The sequence below is a fragment of the Oreochromis aureus genome, linkage group 4, assembly GCF_013358895.1.
Source record: "Oreochromis aureus strain Israel breed Guangdong linkage group 4, ZZ_aureus, whole genome shotgun sequence".
Classification (NCBI taxonomy): Eukaryota; Metazoa; Chordata; class Actinopteri; order Cichliformes; family Cichlidae; genus Oreochromis; species Oreochromis aureus.
The window spans coordinates 21844150-21866691 of NC_052945.1; the positions used below are offsets into that span (position 1 = coordinate 21844150).

General features: G+C 38.8%; 1 gene segment (V, D, J or C); it reads right to left on the reverse strand.

The window, feature by feature from the left end:
* Positions 1-11080: 11080 nt before the first annotated feature.
* LOC120439873 overlaps positions 11081-22542 on the reverse strand; it is a 61805-nt gene continuing 50343 nt past the window's right edge. The window contains 2 exon segments of the V gene segment in view: positions 11081-11460; positions 11546-11721. Of these exon segments, the coding sequence occupies positions 11153-11460; positions 11546-11721 (484 nt within the window).

A 22542-nucleotide genomic window follows, 5' to 3' on the forward strand; every position in this document is an offset into this window, starting at 1 on the left:
AGCTGCTCACTAGGGGCCTACTAAGTGGTCACAGAATAAGAGATCTGACCGGTGATGGTCAGAAGCTTTATTGGCTGCATCATCACAGAGGCTCAGGACATGCAGCGGCAGCAGCTACAAAGAACATGTTGCCACTGAAATTCATCTGCTGGAAGTTTCTCTTCTCCTGCTGCAACCAACTGCAGTATATCAGTCTGTGAGGAAGTTTACTTTGCATTCAGATGGACACTGACCCCAAAATACAAACCCAATATTCTTTAGGGCATTTTTTTGAAAAGAAGAAAAAAATCTTTTGCATAATTATACAGCAGAAGTCAATATTAGCACATAGAAGTATGCTGAAAGAATACTTATTGTTGACAGTTCTAGAAAGCTTTTTCATTGTTTCTAAATGTGATGATGCATGATTATGGATGATAGAAAAAAAATAGGACTTGGTTTGATGTGCTGAGTTTTTGTACAGAGTTTCTTCCTCTTGTGTCACTGTGGCTCTTTGGCACAATAATAAACAGCAGAATCCTCAGTCGTCAAGCTGTTCATCTGCAGATACACCTGCTTTCTGCTGTTGTCTCTGGAGATGGTGAACCGCCTCTGAATGACTGAGAGTAGTAGATGCTGCTACTGCCACTGCTGATATAAGCAATCCATTCCAGTCCTTTTCCAGCAGCCTGTCTGATCCAAGCAGCATAAATATCACCACTGAACCCTGAGTATGTACAGGTCAGTCTGTGGGATTGTCCAGGCATTTTAATCACTGATTCAGACTCAGTCAGTGTTTGACTCTCAGTACCTGCAGATAAAAATATAATTAGCCTTTGTACTTCAAGCATATAATTTGTCATCGAGTCATAATGTTTGTAAAAGAAATACTTCTGTCCTTACCAACCCAGTAACTGACAGGACAAGAAAAACAGCCATCAACGCTGGATGGTTCATTGTAGGAGCCATTTGTCTCTGCCCAGTCCACATTGGTGTGATTCAATCATTTGGTCCTTGTTTTTTATCCTGTGACACATATTCAAAGATGGAGGATATAATTTGCATGTGTTCCTCCTCAAAGAGAACCACACTCCAGGGGACAGAAATGCATCATTCAGCAAGTCTTCAGGCTATCATTATAAAGAAACAAATACTACAGTGCTTAAAAGATTTATTACAGCACTTGTCATAAAAAATTATAAATCTGTCAAAACCTGTTTTTGAAATAGCGGTACACATGACTTCTGTGTCAGAAATTAATCAAGCATAACAGTCAACCAATAAAAGTATTTTTTTCATTTCAGGAAATAAATATCTCTAATTTAACATCTTAATAAAACATAATAATGTGATTTCCTTTTTTTAAATAGATCTTTTAATAAAAAATAATTTAAAAAAAGCATGGATAAGATCAGTAAGTAATAACATTAAAAATATATATATTATTGTAAGTACCATTATTTTTTACCTTAGGGTAGCTCTGACAGTCACACTGGGTGGTGGTGTCTTGTCTGCTTATTCTCCTCAGAAATAATTTTTTTCTGATATTAACCAGGAAAAGAAACTCTTGAGATTTAGAATCTCTTTTGACTCTTTTGAGTATCCAGGACTGTTATAGGCAGCATTAAAAACAGAACAAACAAAGAAGATCAACACAGGTAGAGCAGAGAATCAGAGACTCCTGAACCCTGAACTCCTGCAAGACAATAGTATTAAGCATTGAGCCCATAAACAATCATTTATCATTTAAAACCTGCTGTTGAACGTCAGTAACAGGAGCATTATGACACCTTACCTTTAAAGCTCACAGTGATGGAAACAGGAATTCATAAACTACATGATGAGCTGTTGTTGTGTGCATGTGTACTCATATTAAAAGAAAATAACATTATATTGACAATAAGGAACAGAAGACCACAAACCACAACAGCAGCTGCTCCCTCTTAGTCTGCATTTGTACATTCATATTTAGAGCTGTACTACCACTTGGTGGTTCTTACACAACAAAGGAACTGATTGAGTTTTTGTATAGCTTCAACATTTCCTCGTACCAATGTGTGTATCAGACACAGTAATACTGTACACAGAAGAGTCCTCTGGTTTAATGGTGGACAGTCTGATAAACAACATATTGTTTTCTCTGTTTTATTTTGCCTTAATTCAGAAACAGATTAATAATCAGCGATGATGAAATGTACTTAATTTCTGAAAATTGAAATGCAGAAAGCAGATATTGACTTAGTTTCATGCACTGGGTTTCTGTATAACATTTGTCCTTTATGTGTCACTGGAAGTCTTGAGCGTAGAACCAAACGGCAGAATCCTCAGTCGTCAAGCTACATATACACCAGTGATGTTAAATCAGTCAAGCAAGATGTGATTGGCATGCAGACTTTCAGCTTTAATTCAAGGTGTTTAATAAACATTGTTCCTAAATTGTTTAGGAATTAGAGACAGGTGGTAGAAGAAGACACAGAAGAAGACACACTTCAGGTGTCTGACACTGCAGGTGATGGACAGAAGACCTGGCTGCACGTCATAGAGGCTGGCTGTGGTCGTTGTTCACAGTTTACCACTTTTTGAGGAAAAGATGTTCTTGTCAAATAAATGACAGTAACAGTTAATGTGTAGTGTCCATAATGTGAGTGTGTCTGCCTCAGTGAGACTCACAGAGAACACACACTGAGGCTGATAAACACTAACCCTAACATATCACTTTCTTCTGCTGATGATTGAAATTTAGATTTAGTTTGATGCGTTAAGTTTTGTACAGCTTTTCTTCCTCTTGTGTCACTGTGAGTATGGAGCACAATAATAAACAGCAGAATCCTCAGTTGTCAGTCTGTTCATCTGCAGATACACCTGCTTTCTGCTGTTGTCTCTGGAGATGGTGAACCGGCCTCTGATTGACTGAGAGTGGTAGGTGCTGCTACCAGTATCGTAGATCCAAGCAATCCACTCCAGTCCTTTTCCAGCAGCCTGTCTGATCCAAGCTGCAGCAATATCATAACTGAACCCTGAGTATGTACAGGTCAGTCTGTGGGAGTCTCCAGGCCTTTTCACCACTGGTTCAGACTGAGTCAGCGTTTGACCCTCAGTACCTACACAAATGTCAACAACTCATTAGTTATCACATTTCTTCATATCATTTAATTTTTAAAGCAAAATGTATGCTTACCAGCAAAGATTATTGTTAAAATCATTTATCTTTGTCCAGTCTGTGTATATGAGGTTTGGTCCCTGCCTCTTACTTTTGAACACATATAGAGTGACTAAATATATCAGTTTTGTGTCGACTCCTCCTACCTGGCAAAAAAAAAAAAAAAAAGTTTCATGCTTCATTTCTACTGAACACACAGAAGCAATTGGACATAAACTATAATGAAAATATAATTCCTCCTGGTTTAATCCCTAGTTAATACTGATATTTGTTCGGCTTTGTAGTCACATTTCCTCAAATGTTTATTTGTGCAACAAAATGTATCATTACCAGCAAAGACATAAAACAGAATCAGGAAAATAACTAAATTCAATTCAATTCAATTCAATTTTATTTATATAGCGCCAAATCACAACAACAGTCGTCTCAAGGCGCTTTATATTGCACAGTAGATACAATACAATACGTACAATAATTAGTACAATAATAAATGAACAGGTCTGATCATTTTTAAATTCAGGTTTCTTTGTCCAGTCTGGTGTGTATTAGAATACATATGAGCTTTGCACTAACTCCTTTACTGCAAACAATACTACTGTTGTACAAAGTCAAAAAAAAAAAAACCTAGAAAATGTGCATGCACATTGTTTGTGTGGCCCACATTCTCATTGGAAATAATGGGTTTCTGGGCACAACGGTATGGTAGTGTAGTTTTTATTGTGAACTATAATTGCTCCAATTGATCGAGTTACTACTAATATTTGTTGTGCTTTGTTGAAGGAAATTCTTAGTGGACAATAGTAAACTCCTGACTAGTGCTTGAGAAGTAGACTGTCAGGACAATATGAATAGTTGAAATGAGAGGGGAAGATTAAAAAAAAACACTTGGCAGGAGATATGATTAAAAAAGAAAAACGTTTTGACTGAACAATTGCTCATGAGAAGATAATGCATAGATACTATGTAAACCTCAGTAGCTCCTCTAAGGTCAGTTGGAGTAACTTTCAGCAAAAGGGCTGACTGTTGCAGCATGGACCAACGATGAGTGGTCTGTATGCTCTTAAAGTAAGAGTGTGTAATGTCTGGTGTTTGTGTGACTTTGTGTAACAACAGACTTGGTTTTATGTTCTGAGTTTTGGTCCTCAACCTTCAAGCTGCTCATCTGCAGATACAGCTGCTTTCTGCTGTTGTCTCTGGAAATGGTAAACCAGCCTTGGACTGACTGAGAGTAGTAGGATATAGTGATACTGCCACTGCTGATATAAACGATCCATTCCAGTCCTTTTCCAGCAGCTTGTCTGATCCAAACAGTAGCAGAATGGCCACTGAACCCTGAGTATGTACAGGTCAGTCTGTGGGAGTCTCCAGGATTTTTTACCACTGGTTCAGACTGAGTCAGTGTTTGACCCTTGATGCCTACAGACAAACAGAAACAATTAACTTCTGTATTGTTCTGTAACAATAATGTAAAAGGACTGTGCTGTCCTTACCAGCCCAGCAAATTGAAAGGGTGAGAAAAACAGCCATAAAATTAGGATGATTCATTGTTAAAGCCATTTGTCTCTGCTCTGTGTATATGGGTGGCTAATCATGTAGTCATATTGTACATCTACTTAAACATGTTAAAGAACATAGTTTGCATCTGCTCCTCCTCAAAACAGAACAGAATTTGAATTATCCAGGCTAACATTAAAAATGCACACAAATCATGTATTATCTTTTTCTCCTCAATTCACTAGCTTACCACCTTGCATAGATCTATATTTATGCATCTTTTGATGAAGGATCTGTTCTGAGACAGTGCCTTAGACACCGTTAAGTCAGTGTCTTTTCTGAAGGCAGATAAAAACCCCAAAAAGAGAGAACAGCCAAACTGCAGAGCCTGATTGTAACTGAATATCATTGGGAGAGAGTAAGAATGTGACAAAGTATCCTTAACTGTGAAATCTAATATTAAATCAAAATGCATTATCTTTTACTAAACAGTAAACTATGGAGGTAATAGAGATAAAACATTTATTTAATGAACACTGCATTGATTTCTTTCCAAAAATAGAAATAAAACCAATTCTAAACTCAGTTACAGGATGATTGTTAAGTAGAAGCTTAGTTCAAATGCTTCAAATATACATCTCACATGTTACTAGGACTTAATTACATATTAAAGTAGTTTTTTATTTTGTCAACAATTGAGCTTTGAGCTATTAAAGTTCAATTTTATACTGTACCTTAAATTATAATTCAGTTAGTACTATTTTATTATCACTAAAATTAAAACTAGTTCTACAGAGTGGCATAAAACACAGACTGTTTGTGTTAGTGGCCTGGTACTGTAATCATCTGTGGTCTGAGGGCTCCTCCTCTGGTGACTTCCTGTAATTGTTCAGGCACTGAGGAGCAGGGGTGCTGCCAGGCAAACATACATATGTGTGTGTGTGTGTGTGTGTGTGTGTGTGTGTGTGTGTGTGTGTGTGTGTGTGTGTGTGTGTGTGTGTGTGTGTGTGTGTGTGTGTGTGTTTAAACATTGATTTTTTGTCTGGAGGTAAATTTAAATTCACATTCTGTTTATAAAATGGGGTAAATAATGTATAGAAAAAAAATACCTTTACCAACGGCAATTAGCCTGCAATTAGACACTTTTAGACAAAATGTTTTTGACTCACCTCCTTCTTCAAATATCAGTAGAGCTGATCAGGACTGTGCGTACAGGCAGATGGGACAGAGATAACTAAGCCTGAGGTCTGATCTGTTTGCCCTGGCACCAGATCAGCATGTGCAGAAAAAAGTGATTAGGCATACATATGGACAAAGGCTCCACAAAAATCAATGCTGGTTCCCCTTTGGGGAAGAAAAGCTGAATGTAAATTTAGATTTAGTTTGATGTGCTGAGTTTTTGTACAGTGTTTCTTCCTCTTGTGTCACTGTGGCTCTTTGGCACAATAATAAACAGCAGAATCCTCAGTCGTCAAGCTGTTCATCTGCAGATACACCTGCTTTCTGCTGTTGTCTCTGGAGATGGTAAACCGGCCTTGGACTGACTGAGAGTAGTACTTGCTACTGCCACTGCCACTCTCGATCCAAGAAATCCATTCCAGTCCTTTTCCAGCAGCCTGTCTGATCCAAGCAGCATAAATATCATAACTGAACCCTGAGTATGTACAGGTCAGTCTGTGGGAGTCTCCAGGCCTTTTAACCACTGATTCAGACTGAGTCAGCGTTTGACCCTCATTACCTACAGAAATGTTAACCACTCATTAATTATCACATTTCTTCATATCATTTAATTTGCTCAGCAAAATGCATGTCCTTACCAGCCAAGAAACAAAACAAGATCAGGAAAATAACTAAATGAACAGGTTTGGTCATTGTTAAAGTCAGCTGTCTTTGCCCAGTCTGCTGTGTCTATAAGAGGTTGGATCCCTGACTTAGGCTTGAACACTTATAAAGTTAGATAATATATGAGTTTTGCATTGACTCCTCCTCCTCAGCAAAAAATATTGCTCTTGCAAATTATTGATTATTTTTTCATACATTGTTCATAATTTTATAGCAAATTAGAATTTTCAAATATTAAAACTGACCATTTTTCAAGACAATTATTCACACACTACATTGTAGTGCTGGCCACTGGGCTCTTTATGTACTTCATAATTGTTTGGACCAATTTCCTTTATTGTTCTTTATTTCTATTGAACACACAAATGTACAGTATTTGACATGACACCACAGGCGTAAGTGCGCCCCACAGGGCTTGGCTATAACTTGGTTTTTCTCAGCAACAAAATGTGTTACTGTCACATTGCCAGGAGGGACCATAATTTCCCATTTGTAAGCTGGGAAAGCCACACACACAACTTCAAATGAATCATAGTTTAATGTGGTATTGCTGAATGTGTAAGTAATCGAATTAGATGTTTTCTAATAAGTGACTCTATTTTAACAGCTTGTTTTATATAAAATAACTTAAAATGTAAATAAATCTGCAGTTTCCTCATATGAAATACATTTCATCTAATGCAATGTTTTTTTCGTTTAGTTTCAGTTTATTTTTCTGTGAAATGTAACTTTAGAAAATGTTTTATATATCAAGAGTGTTTCATTGTCGCAGCAGTGTATTAATACAGTGCAGGTTTCTATAAACCTGCAATGGATTAGAAGAACAAAAACACTCCCGATGAAACATTAATTCTAAAAAAAAACTGATGAAAAGCAAAACCTCGACATTTGGTTTATAACACGTTTTCCCAGTGTTCAAAAACAGTATAACAAAAAAAGCTTTAGTCACTTGTTTAATTAATCTTCCAGTGTCTTTTTCTTCTGTTTTTTTGTTTACACACAGGGAAATTCACTTTTTTGTGCTTTCCTAAATTTTATAGCAGTTTGACTTTAAATAAAGTTTTGAAAATATATATTTAATATATAAACACTGCAACACAGTAGTGGACAGTATTTTATTTTATTTTTAATCGACAAATTTCAAAACTCTTTGCACATTCATGAAGATACACAGTTAGACTTTTGCCATAGCTGCTCATAAATACTTTTTAATTCTGAAAAGTTGTTTTTTTCACTATTTAATACTGAATAGCAATGTATGCGACACATGTATTACCACTTAGCATTAGAGTACATTTAGGAAAATTTCATCAACATTTCTAAAGAAAATGCCACCTTTTTGATAAAATTCAGTATTCCACATGTTGTTGGTAAATAGAGGAAGTAGTTTTGTATGACTCTCCTGTTATTGTTTCTCACTGTGTCTGTCGGGCACAGTAATAAACTACTGTGTCCTCAGTCTTCAGATTGTTCATCTGTAGATAGACTTTACTGCTGGAGTCATCTCTGGAAATAGTAAATCAACCCTGGACTGACTGGGAGTAATACCTAGAAGTACTGCCTGTGTGTATAAATGCGATCCACTCCAGTCCTTTTCCAGGAGCCTGTCTGACCCAGTTCATAGGGTAGCTGCTGAATGTGAATCCAGAGCCTGTACAGGTCAGTCTGTGGGATTCTCCAGGCCTTTTAATGACTGGTCCAGATTCTGTCAGTGTCTGACCATCAACACCTGTCAAGTGCATCAAATCACACAAGTTAAATAGTTTTTTGAGAGAAATAAATGTTGTGTAATATCAGGGTCTATGAGTATTTTCACCTGCCCAGCAGATAGTTAACAGCAGCAGTCCTGTCCTGTAGTCCATACTGTCAAACTGTGTGTCCGTAGCTACCTGTCATCTTCTCTGAAGTCAGATTTATAGAGGAGGAGCAGCATGCAAAAATATTGTGGTTTTGCATTCACTCCACAATTTTTTAAGACCAGTCACAATTAGCCATGTAGTTAGCATATGTAATATATATAAATCTGTTTTCAAGTCAGCCACTGATTATATCAATAGAACAGGTGAAGGGGAAGATACTATTATCAATGTTATAATGACTTTTATTGATAATACTTACAAAATACAAGCATGATCAGATCAGTAATAGGAACATTGGAAAAAAACATAAATGAAGAGTCATGGGAATATTAACTGCAGTGTTCCAGTTTTACAATTAATATGATTATTTTACAATTATATATTATAGATATTATAATTATTTTGTGGAACAAAAAAAGATGTTTAAGTATTTCATGAGAAACTGTGGTCTGCATATTGAATATCTGCACAGGTTTTCTTTGCAAGAATATTATATTAATTCATTAAATAACTTCTATCTTATAAAAACAAAACAAGTTATCCGTCTTTCAAAAGAGAGAAATTCCTTGAAAAAAAAGAGTGAGTCTCTGAGCTTCAGTCTAAGATTTCAAACAAAACTCCAAATCAACAACCATGATTTAACGTCACTATATTTAAATTTGTCATTGTTATTATTTTATTTCTTTGACATTTTATCATCAATATTATTATTATTGTAAGATGTGCTTACAGACTCACCTTGGAGAATTTATCAACAAACTGACTTCCAGAGAAAAATCATCTTGAATTCATTCATGTTCTGAGGGCTCCTCCTCTGGTAGTTTGATGCTACAACTGAGGGGGTTTGTTAAGCTATGCTGATGAGCCGTGTGTCTCTGGCTCTCTGGTAATTCAGTCTGCGCATTTGGTCAATTTTAAGTTCGGTTTCTTGTTTGAAGTTTGTAATTAAATACTGAAATTATTCTTCAGTGAATCTTTGTAGTATGAATCTGGAGTCTGCAGAATATCCTGTCCTTTCCCTGCAGGGTTTTTTTTTTTTTTTTTTTTTTTAATCCAAGCTGTGTGGTAGCTCAGTAAACAAGAGACCTGACAGGTGATGGTCAGATGCTGACCTGGCTGCAGAGTCACAGAGGCTGTGTCAACTGTTCACACTGCATTTAGCTCTACAAAGAGTCAGTGCTTAACATCATGGATGTTAAGCACTGACTCTTTGTAGAGCTGACTTTTTGTAGAGCGTTTCTTCATTTTGTGTCACTGTGACTCTCGAGCACAATAATAAACAGCAGAATCCTCAGTCATCAAGCTGTTCATCTGCAGATACACCTGCTTTCTGCTGTTGTCTGGTGAACTGGCCTCTGAATGACTGAGAGTAGTAGATGGTGCTACTGCCACTGCTGATCAAAGCGATCCATTCCAGTCCTTTTCCAGCAGCCTGTCTGATCCAAGCATTACTATGATCACCACTGAACCCTGAGTATGTACAGGTCAGTCTTTGGGAGTCTCCAGGCCTTTTAATCACTGATTCAGACTCAGTCAGTGTTTGACCCTCAGTACCTACAGAAATGTTAATGGCTTATTATTCCAAAGACTTTACTTCATAACAATTAATTTGTACAAAAAATGTAAAAACGTCAAGAAAAAAATAAATTAATGAGTAAAAGAGCAATTTAAACTTTTCTGATCATTGTTAAGGTCAGATGTCTTTGTCTAGTCTGCAGTGTCTCTGGTAGATTGAGTACCAAGATATATAAATCTGCTGAAGATATCAGTTTTACATAGACTCCTCCTACAAGCAAACTCAGCAGTATATAAAGAACTTAGGAAATATTTTTAGCAACTAACAGATGAATAGAATGATATGTTATAATAGCTTTATATAAGAAGTAGAGCGTGCTGCCCAGACTGCTAGTTTGAGTAAATGACCTGAAATGTCTGTTGCACTGGCTGCCCTGTTCGGCATGTAGTACATAATTTTATTTTATTTTTTCTGCTATGATCTTCAGCCAGTCCCTGTCATTCCTTGTTTTTACTAGGACAAGTAGAATGGTGCGGAGCAAGCCACTGGACATAATGGGTTTCTGGGCACAGCAGTGCTGTCGTCACATTGTATGTGAAGTGCCCTTAGGATTTCTTTTAAAAAGCCAGAGGGCCTAACCTAATTTCCAGGCAGCCAGAAGCACAGGGTCATTAACTTTTGCATCTTTTCTGATGACTGAAACAGAGAAAACATGCAAACTGCAAAGCCTGAAGATTAATATCAGGATATCATTGGGAGGACAAATATATGGGAAGTGACAAATATAATTTCTGCTAAAGAGAGGTGAGCTATTTGGTATTTTTATGAGAGAATCTGTGTATCAGTGTGGATTTGTGGAAAAGTCAGCCCTGTCCTACTGGGACCTTCATTAGTGCCAAGCTTTTGTTTGTTGCTAAGTGCCAAGATTTGTATTTTTTTTTTTGTTGTTGTTGTTGCAAATAATGAAACACAACCAATTCTAACATGCATTACAGGTGGTTTTACACAAAGGTTTAGCTGGAAAAACTTCTCATATAAATGAGTATCAAAATATATTATTGTCACTTGGAAAACATCTCAAATTGAGCAAGTTACTAAGGTTGAATTGTAAATATAAAATGTAACACTTTATTCATAACCATAACTTTAAAAAATATATATTATCAAGGCAATCTCCAGCGCTAAACAGTGACATGCAGCAGATAACAGTGTTCTGTAGTCTGGGGGCTCCTCTAGTGGTGGAGGATGTTACACATGTTGAAGCTGTGAGAGGTTTTTGTTCAGCTCTACTGATGTTTCGTATTACTGTGACCCTCTGGCACAGTAATACACAGCAGTGTCTTCAGGCTGCATATTCTGTCCATTTAGAGTCACTGTCTTGCTTGAAGTGTCTAAGTTGATGGTGAACTTGTTCTTTAGTGAATCTTTGTAAAATGTGGGGTATCCATAATGTGCACCTCCAATCCACTCCAGTCCTTTCCCTGCAGGCTGTCTGATCCAAGATGTCCTCCAGCTGCTTAGAGAATAAGAGACCTGACAGGTGATGGTCAGGCGCTGACCTGGCTGCACAGTCACAAACTCTGGCTGTGTCAGCTGTTCACACTTCACACCTGTGGAGAAAACATGTTTTATTTAACAGTAACAGTCAGTATGCTGTGATCATTCTGTCAGTGTTTTTTTTTCAGTGAGACTCACAGGATCCAGCAGCCAGCAGGAGCAGCAGAGCCACAGAGAACATTTTGGTACTCAAGATAATCTGATGGGAACTTCTCTTCTTCTGTTTTAACTGGCGGCATGATTTCAAGTCTTTATAGTAGACTGTCAGGAAGTTTGCTTTGCATATAGATGGATGCTGACAGATTATAAGAGATCTAAAGAGATCTAAAGAATTGTAAAAAAGTGGTTTTGTCAAATCAATTCAGACATTCTTTAAGGAAAATACTAATAAAATAAAAATAAACAAAATAAATGTTCCCTTTAGAAATTTTTTTGCTCTTTTTTGCTCTATAAAATAGTTGTTTTCTTTTAGAATCACTCATCTTAGCAGTAGGATATACATGAAAAGAGAAAAGAAATTAAGTTTGAGTGAAAATGTACATTTTTTGCACTCTCTGGTCAACTGACTCAGTGAATCAAATGACTCAAAAAACCCGATTCACTTTGGTGAGTGACTCATTAAAACTCGATTCAGTAAAAAGAATCAAATTTACCATCACTACTGATGGGTATAAGACAGACAAAGTATGTAATCAGACAGAAATGGCTATGATGGAAAAAGAGAGACAGAATTTTCTTCTTTTTTTGTATAACATTTATTCTTCATACAGGATCTTGGTGTTGTAGCCTGTTCAAAGCTAACACCTTGACAAGTCCTTATAGAGAAACCAAATGCATATAGACAAAGTGTCATGGTCCCTGTGCCTCACCAGCTGATCCTGTTTTAGGCAACATGTGTTTTGTTTTCTCTCTCTCTCTCTCTCTCTCTCTCTCTCTCTCTCACCTGCCGGGGCGGTGCTCATTATGGGCTCCCCGCCCTGGCCCACGCACCTGCTGCCTATCGGGGTGATCGCAAGGCTTATTTAAGACGGCAGCGCTGTGCCACTCGTCGCTGGATTGTTGAGCTATCAGCGTCAGTCCCGCTACCGTTTGTGAGTTAGACTCAGAATCTGTTCGCCGTTAACTCTGGTTTCTGTGTACAGATCTTCCGCGGACCTTTCCTGCCTGCATGTTATCGTGTGGACGAGTGAGTGGATTTTGTGTTGCCCGTTGTGAGAGAGAAGAGTGAGCCATTGAGTGTGCCTGATTCCCGTCCTTCCCTCACATGCCCCGGAGCCCTGGACCCCCCTCCCCTCCCTCCAGCACGTTGTAAATAGTATCACCTGGTGTCGTTTGTACTAATAAACTGTCAACTCTGCTAGGATTCCCGGTCTGCGCCTCAGTCCATTAACTAAAACCTGACACAAAGAAAAGACTGCCATACTTTATGACAGAGGTCACTAACAGGTGGTCTGCTATCCGGGTTCGGACCCAGAAGCTGTCTCATACGGACCCAGACGTACAGGCAAAACAGAAGGTTATGATTTTAAACCTGATGGGTGGTTCTATTTTAACTGCTGCAGATTTTCAGGTCTTTACAATAGTGGTTCAGTGGCTGAAGAAATGCACATGTTAAGCCATCCCACGTGATGCCAGTCAGCCAATCAGCTCTGTCCATTCAAGGCAGTAAACACTGTGCCAAAAGCTAAGAGTTAGTAAGTTATACATGAAAAGATAGTAGAAAGAAGAAGAAAGATAGCGATACATGTAGAATAAAGAAAGAAAGAAATACAGATGACTAAACCAGAAAAAGTTGAAAAAAGAGAAGTGACAAAGAGAACGGAGGAGAAAATAAGGAACAAACAGTGATATGAAGTGGACAGTGAAAATGGAGCAATGGGTAAATGTTGGACTTCTCCAGATGCAGCTGGTTGATCTCCAAGCAGGTGTTCATCTCAAAGAGTGGATTGTAAGACCTGACCCTTCCTGGCTTTCTGGCTCCAAATGGACCCTAACACAACTTTCTCAGGTATGAGGAAAATAGCCCTTAGCATCTTGACCATGTTTGGCTCCACACACACAAGTGAGGCAGTTTTCTCCACAGTGAACATAATCAAAATTAAATATTGTTCCCAGGTCATCAATGATCACCTCCATACGAGAATGAGGATCTCCCGACTCCATTTGTGCCCAGGTTTAAAATCCTGGCAGGATAAACGGATCTCAATTCTCTCTGTGAGCAAAAAAAGTGGGGAGTTGATTAAAAGAAGGAAAGAAAGTTTACCTCTAAAACTGTTCACAACTGTTAAGACGTGTCGAGATTTTTATCTGTAAAGTTAGTTGAGACTGTTTAGTCAGGATGTGAAACAAGTCCACAATCTTTTCCTCCCTTTATTTAACTTCCATGAAGTGAAACACTTCATTTGAACAAGCCCACTGTTCACCTTTCACCTTTTTGAATTGTACTGATTTCATTTGATTTGACACTCGAGCGTTACATATATATATCACATGCTACATAATTAGACATTTTGATCATCTGGACCTTTGTGTCAAGAAATTTTCTCTAACTGGCCATCTTTGACTAACTTTTAGTTGAATATCCCTGCTTTATGACAGTTGTGAAGATACTTTAGGTTTTTGTACAGCTTCTAAACCACCTTCAGTCACTGTGGCTCTCGAGCACAATAATAAACAGCAGAATCCTCAGTCCTCAGACTGTTCACCTGCAGAGACAGCTGCTGTCTGCTGTTGTCTCTTCAGATTGTAAACGCCTCGAACTGCCTGTGAGTAGTATTTACTGCTACCACTGCCATTATCAAGAGTAGCAACCCACACCAGTCCTTTTCCAGTTGCCTGTCTGACCCAGCCCATATAGTAGTCTCTGAATGTGAATCCAGAGGCTGTACATGTCAGTGTGTGGGATTCTCCAGGTCTTTTAACCACCGGTTCAGATTGTGTCAGAGTCTGACCATCAACACCTGTCAGGAGAAGTTAAAAGGAAAATTAAATAGGCTGGTGAAAAAAGACCAGCATGTGTTATATTAGAATATTTTCACCTGTCCAGCAGATAGATAAAATTAGTAGTCCTTCAAATACTCCATCATGTTGATCTGTGTCCACTGTTCTTTGGTGGTCAGATAAGTAGAAGGGGAAACATCCAGGTTTTGCATGACTCCTCCTGACAGGGAGGGAGAACTGCATTTAAGTTTGTTGTTAAATTTGGACTAATTTGCACAGTGTTGCCTTATTTTGATTGATACAGTGTGTGTTCAGTTGTGATTAGTGTGAGACAAAATCTCAAACGTGACAAAACTTTTGATGAAATGTGCAATATGTAGTAAGTAGATGTGCTACAAGTTTCTCTTTGCGTGTATTGTGGTTTCAGTTTACAAGTGCTGATGCTTTTCTTTAAATTCAGCTCTGATTGTTTGCATTATTGTAACTATTCAGCACAGTAAAGCATAGAACATATTCAGGTATTACATTCAAATTGATTAGGTATTTGACCTGCAGTACAGATCACCATATTTATCATTGGACATATTAACAGCCTGAGGTCTTTAAAATTAGTCAGAGGCTGGCTGTGTCAGCTGTTTACACTTTGTACCTGTGGAAAAATATGTTCAGTGTAATTCTCATCACAGCAGCACTGTTTCTGCCTTGTTGAGACTCACAGGATGCTGCAACCAGCAGCAACAGCTGCAAAGGGAAGCTTTCCATCACACAAATATAATTCTTTGTTTCAGTCTGTAATTAGCCCAGGTTGAATGCAGACATATACTGACAGATTATAAGAGAAATATGGACATAAGCAAAGGCGAGCTATTGCTACCATAAAGATAAATATAGTAGGTTTTTTTTTTCTTTTTCCCCTTAAAAACACATTTGAAACAAAACAGTTGATGATGTTCCCAAATACAAATGCAAATAATCATTAAACCCAATCCCAATGAAACAGGTTGATTTTATCTTGGAATTGGAGAAAAGCAAATTTTGACTGAGTTTGAAGTGCTAGGTGTACAGCATTTTTCTTTTTTTGTGTCAATGTGCCTCTAGAGCACAATAATAAACAGCAGAATCCTCAGTCCTCAGACTGTTCATCTGCAAATACACCTGCTATCTGCTGTTGTCTCTGGAGATGGTAAACCGGCCTTGTACTCTGTGCCGGTTCTAGACAGGCATATATGAGGGGGCAGACAGAAATGTAAAGGGGGCACAAGGTGGCAATGCAGGCGAGAAAGGTGTGGGCTGGGTGGGGTGCTCTGGATTCGGGGTGCCACAAACGATTATTTTGATAGTTGGCTAGTCACCGATTATTTTTGCGATTATTCGACTAATCAGATCACGCATCCATTGGACATAAAACGAACAGCTTATTGCACCAGCATGCATCTGCTTTTGTATAACTATCCTTAGCTTACAGCTTGAAGTATGTGCTAACTAAAAGAAAGACAAGATGGTAGTTTATTAAACTTTTAATGAAATTTGCAGATTGTCTCGGTGGAGTTTAATAAACTCAGTCGTCTGCTTCCTGCTATCTAAAATATAACAGGACACTGGAGTAAATTCTTTACCATCTCACACTTCTGTTTAATGAGTTTTCTGTTTGACGTTTTTTCAGCTGTGTGAAAACGATAACTCTAATCTCAGTCAAACCGATTTACTCGCTTTACTGATTTACTTGCTACTTATTCCTGCGTCTTTCAGGATCTTACAAAGCTTCTAACAACGCGCCAACTATTAAATTAGTCGTTGACGATTTTGACAGTCGACATAATCGTGACTAGTCGACTAATTATGGCAGCCCTACTCTGGATAACTGTTTTTGTCATGTAATTGGTTTGCACTTTGTCAGGCCTCTACCCTAAGACCTGACCAACTTGGGTGTCCCACCTGAAGGCTAAGCTTCTGCTGGTCTAGCTTTTATGATCACTAAGACACGCAAAGACCACGTTAAGGTGAAAAAATAGAGAAGTATAATTTTTTCAGTGACTTTATTATAGTCTCTTTTTACTTTATAATACAGAAATTTTCAAATGTTAAAACTTACAATGCATCAAGAGACTTTTTCATATCACAGGTCCTATGCTCTAACCATCTGTTTTTAGGAAAGATCTCAAACTCCAAACTATTTAAAAGAAGTAGTACAAGGTTTGTGTTTGTGTGCATTATATGTATGGACCCAGTCCCTGTCATTCTTTATTTCTACTGCAGCACTTGCAAGTGCGTGTCTATTTCAAACTTTGCAGTGATATCAGGTTGTGCAACAACTGAACCCAGGCTGGTGCCCTCAGACATCGGTGCGTTGATGGTTCTTGGTGTCTGAGGCTGGGCGCCCATGTATGTACCGGCTCACTCCTGGTGGCCGCTTGGCAGGGCCTGGCGCCTGTGACCCGGTTGGGCCCCTTCCAGAGGGTGGGGGGCCCTCAGGCCTCTGGGCCTGGGGCTCGGTCCTCTCTGGCACAGCTGGCTGCTGGCAGAGCCCACGGGCACGTCACTGCAACCCCCTCTGGCCTCTGCTCTGTGGCTCCTGGGTGACCCCTCATCTGGGGCTCTCCTCAGCTCTCCACAGGAGGGTGGCACGGTTGCCCCTCTGATGGTCCTCCTTGGGTTCTCATACTCTGAGGCCTCTGGATGTCTGGGGCCTGGATCTCCACCATACCTGCTTCATGCCCTGGGGGACGGGGCTATAGCTCCCCACACTCCCTAGCAGATCGTTACATGGAGAAACCTTTTGAATACAAGTGCGCTGATCCACACAGGTGTGCACACAGGTGTACACATGGGTGTTCACAGACACAAGCTACACCTTTCTTGGCTTCTACCTCAAAGCACATTGTGCGCTGTCGATCTTGCGTGCTGCACAATAACATTTAATATTTAGTATCTACTGTTATTTACTGTTAGCTAGTTTATTGTGATGGTTTTGTGTTTATTATGTTGCTCTTTCTTGTTTGTTTTCTCTTCTGTTTTTTCTTCTCTCAACAGGTGATCCCGGTGGCTACTTGGCGGGGCCTGGTGCCTGTCGCTCGGTCAGGCCTCTTCCGGGGCAAAGGGGGCCCTCGGGCCTCCAGCCTCGGGGCCTGCAACTCGGTTCACTCTGGCACAGCCGGCTACCAGCAGAGCCGGCGGGCACGCCGGTGCAGCCCCCTCTGGCTTCTGCTCCGTGGCTACTGGGTGACCCCCTCGTCTGGGGATCTCCTCAGCCCTTCCCAGGAAGGTGGCACGGATGCCCCTCCGGTGGTCCTCCTTGGGCTCTCGCACTCTGGGGCGTCTGGATGTCTGGAGCCTGGATCTCCTCCATGCCTGCTTCATGCCCTGGGGGACGGGGCTATGGGCCTCCACACCCTCTAGCAAACCGTTACATGGGGAAACCTTTTGTATACAAGCGCGTTGATCCACACAGGTGTGCACACGGGTGTTCACTGTTCGTAGACATAAACTACACCTTTCTTAGCTGCTACTTCAAAGCACATTGTGCGCTGTCTGTGCTGCGTGCTGCACAACAACTTTCAATATTTAGTATTTACTGCTGTTCACACTTAGCTAGATTAACGTGATGGTGTTGTGTTTAGTATGTTGCTTTGTTTTTGTTTGTTTTTTTTTTGCTTGTCTTCTCTTCTTTTCTCTCAACAGGTGATCCAGGGATTTTTTTTTCTTTCTCTTTGTCTTTGTAAGTGCCCTTTCTCACTGTCCCTTTTCCTTCTGTTTTTCTTTTCCTTCCTCTCTTTCTTTCTTCCTTTCCTATCCCCAGTCATGTCTGTCCAATCTGTAACAACTGAAAATAAAATAAATAATAACAACAAAGTTTGATCAAATGGACCAATACGGCAATGCCATGATGATCCATTTGGCAGAATAAATCCATTTGGTATCCTTGTTGGTCTTCAGACAACAATTCTGACGGCTAAAGAACCAAATGGGACAGACAAAAAAGAAACAAAAAAAAAACAAAAAAAAAAAAAACAGGTGATCCAGGTGATTTTTTTTCTTCTCCCCTTTCTCACTATCTCTTCTCCCCTCTTTTTCTTTCTCTCCCCTCTTTCTTTCATGGTTTCTTTCTTCCTTTCCTATCCCCAGTCATATCTGTCCCATCTGTAACAACCGAAAATAAAATAAAATAAATACATAATAATAATAAAGGTCAATCAAATGAATCAATATGGCAAGGCCATGACGATCCACTTGGTAAAAGTAAATCCGTTGGCATCTTTCTTGGCCTTCAGACAATAGTTCTGATGGCTAAAGATCCAAATGGGACAGGCAAAAAAAAAAGAAAGAAAGAAAATGAAACAACTGTAGCTTGCTTCCACCATTGTGTGAATGTGAGAGTGAATGAATAGTGGAATTGTAAAGCACTTTGAGGGTCTCGGACAAATTAATTAAGACTTTAACAAATTCAACTGAGTCCTCTTGAGAACATGTGAGCATACCTCCTATGAGGGGAGTGGAATTAAGGAACAACAATAGCGCCTATCAGTCCAGCAAAGAGTGGAATGGAGCCCTGGTCCACACACACACTGTGCCCCCAAAGTGCTGTAAGGATTTGTGAAAGAAAACCATCAGTTCACACAGTATAAAGCATCATTAAGATTAGCATTCACCCTCCAAAAAGGGTGAAGGGGAAAAAATCATTGGATGTGACCAAATTAAATCCTTTATGTGCAACTCATACTCTATGATTTAGATTTTTTTTTTTCTGTTCATGCACTGAGGGGTTCTTTTTCAACTCTATTGATGTTTCTTTTCTGTGAGTCTCTGGTAAAGTAATGTTGAAAGTTGAAAGCAGTGTTTGACTTTCATGGGTTTTTGTGCAGCGTTTCTTCCTCTTGTGTCACTGTGGCTCTCGCACAATAATAAACAGCAGAATCCTCAGTCGTCAAGCTGCTCATCTGCAGATACACCTGCTTTCTGCTGTTGTCTCTGGAGATGGTGAACCGGCCTCTGACTGACTGAGAGTAGTAGGTGCTGCTACTGTCAGGGTTGATAAGAGCAACCCATTCCAGTCCTTTTCCAGCAGCCTGTCTGATCCAAGCGTTCCAGTAATCGCTACTGAACCCTGAGTATGTACAGGTCAGTCTGTGGGAGTCTCCAGGCCTTTTAACCACTGATTCAGACTCAGTCAGTGTTTGACCTTCAGTACCTACAAACAAACATCTCATTAGATACAATGATGCAGACATTTTATGTGTTTTCATTAGTAAAAGTAAACGTATAATCCTTACCAGCCCAGTTCATTAAAAGAATGAGAAAAGTGAACCAGATATGAAGTCTGAACATGATGAAAGCTATTTCTCTCTGCAGTCTACAGTGGGAACATCGATGATTTACTCTCTGTCTTAAACTCTCTAACATTTATGTAAACATAAACTAGAACAGTTTTGCATCAGCTCCTCCCACACTGTAGCTGGTTGTACTGATCATTTTATTACATTATTATTTGCAATGTATTTGCTTGTTAATCAATTGTGTTCAGGTAAGACAGTCCTATCCTTATAATTCTACATTTCTTTCTTTTCATTTTTCTTTAATCATAAAATCCTTCTTGATACTCATTTAGAAAAGTACATTATGTTGAAGCATTTGTTTAAGCATCAGAGTTTCTGTGTTTATCATTAATGTTCATTTTACTGTAAAGTATGAACGAAGTAAATAAAAATGAATTTTGTTCAGCATACACATAAATCTTTCTATTAGTCTGTCTCCAAAGAGATTGTCAAAGAGATTGAACTGCAGGTGATTTATGCAAATATCATTTTGATCGGCTGAGTTAAATTTCTTGAAGGAGGATTGTTTACTATCATATGTAAATATGATGCCTAAACCAAAAGGATAGTGAGGTTTCTGCTAAATGCCACTTAACACCTGTTTCATTTATCAAGCTTAATATTACAAATAGTAGATTTTGCTCCACCAGTCAAACTGTTGGAGTCATCTCTGGAGATGATGGACCTACCCTGGATGAACTGGGACTAACAGATATCAGCACTTCCAGTGTGTATCAGTTCATATTGTAGCTGCTGAATGTGAATCCGGAGCATGTAAAGGTTAATTCTGGATATTTTCCAGGCCTTTTCAACACTGATTCAGATTCTGTCAGAGACCATAAAAACATGTCAAGAGCATCAAATCACACTAAATTAAACTGTAATATCAAGAATTATTAATGCTGTCAACTCCCAAGCAAATGGTTAACAGCAGTTATGATGATATTTCTAATCCACAATCAGGATTATGTGATTAACAAAAGCACTGGAAAATTAAAAATTAATTAAGGAGCAACTAAAGTTGTCCAGTTTTATTTTCAATATTTGCACTTCTCTCTTTTAAAATAAAATGAAAATAAAATCAAAGACAGAAGATGTCATAGTGAACAATACTCAGAGAATAAGACACCTGACAGGTTACTGTGAGATTGTGATAAACATGAAAAAATGTTGAGTCCAGTTCTAAAGAAATGAACTCTGTCCATGCTTTCAGTGTTTATGTTCAGTGAGAACATGTTGATATTGAAATTCATCAGGTCAAAGCTTCTGTATCTCTTGAAACCAACAGCAGTACATGTCTAGCAAAACTATTCCAGCAGCCTGTCTGATCCAAGCAGCGCTAATATCACCACGAAACCCTGAGTATGTCCAGGTCAGTCTGTGGGAGTCTCCAGACGTTTTAACCACTGATTCAGACTGAGAACCTCAGTACCTAAAACTGAATACCACTCTTTTAAAGTACAAATCAGAAAAAATGGAAAATTATAATTTTTTCAAACAATAAACCTTATAATACAACAAAAGACTTGTTTCATACCTATACTAAATCAATATGCTAAAAGCCATCTTGTCAGCTGAAAGTGGAAGTGAACAGGATAGTGGTCTGAAAGCTCCTGCTTTGGAAGCTTTTTATTAAAACAGACTGTGAGGGGTTTCTGTCCAGGTTCCTTGATGGTTTGTGTTACTGTGGCATCCAGCACAGTAATACACAGCAGTGTCTTCAGGCTGCACACTGTCCAATTAGACTCACTGTTCTGCTGGAAGGGTTTAAGTCAATATGGAACTCATTGAACTCAGTGAATCTTTGTAAGCAGAGTCTCCAGTATAAATGGAACCAATCCATTCCAGTCCTTTCCCTGCACGCTGCCTGATCCAAGCTGTCCAGTAGCTGGTAAGAGAATAAGAGATGTGACAGGTGATGGTCAGACGGTGGCCTGGCTGCACTGTCTCAGAGGCTGGCTGTGTCAACTGTACACATGTTACATCTGTAAAAGGTGGATATAAAGCAGGACAAATGATTGAATTTTATTTTAAAAGAAAAGCTGCACATTTACAGTTTACAAATTTACAGTGACTTGCGGCATCCAGCTGCCAACAGCAGTAGGAAGGCAGTGGGGAAACATGTTTTTTTGATTGAAGCTGACGGTATGACCTTCTGATCACTGTTTCACTTTAAGTGACTTCTTTATAACTGTGTCACAGGAAGTCACTTGGTTTGCATATTGATTTGACATATTAGGGTGCAAATTTACCTTGGTGTGTGACCAGGTAACCATATGCCTCATGCCGGGTGCAGCAGACTTCATCACTGCTCCACTACTCAATAAAGTGCCCAAAGAATATCAAAAGAAAAGAACAAAGAGAAGGAAAAATACTGGAAATTAGGGCTTATGGCAGGATTTCTAACAAATCTGTAGAATAATTTATTCAAATAAATATATCTTTGTATGTTATGTATTATGTAATATTCAGTGTAATATTCAGTTTAGCATTATATGAGATAAACAGCTGCTGACAAGAAATAAGTAGGAGAGACCTCTTTTGTAATTTCTTTGCTGTTGTACATCTTAACTGAAGGGCCATGGATTAAACACAATCAACAGAAAACAGGAACTCAGTAGCTCACACTTAAGTATTTTGTGTAAGCTCAGAGTCAGTAGACAGATTGTCAAAGTCTTATGAACAAAAAAAAAAAATGAAAATGGATTTGTAAGTAAAAGAACTATCACATGTATAGATAGATAGATAGATAGATAGATAGATGTTGATGTTTTTGTGTTTTAATTGCACTCTCAGAAATAGAGGTACGAGAGAAGAACATTTTTGTACCTATAGGTACATTTTTTGTAAATGTTCCCTTAAAAGTACAATACTGGTCTTTAAAAG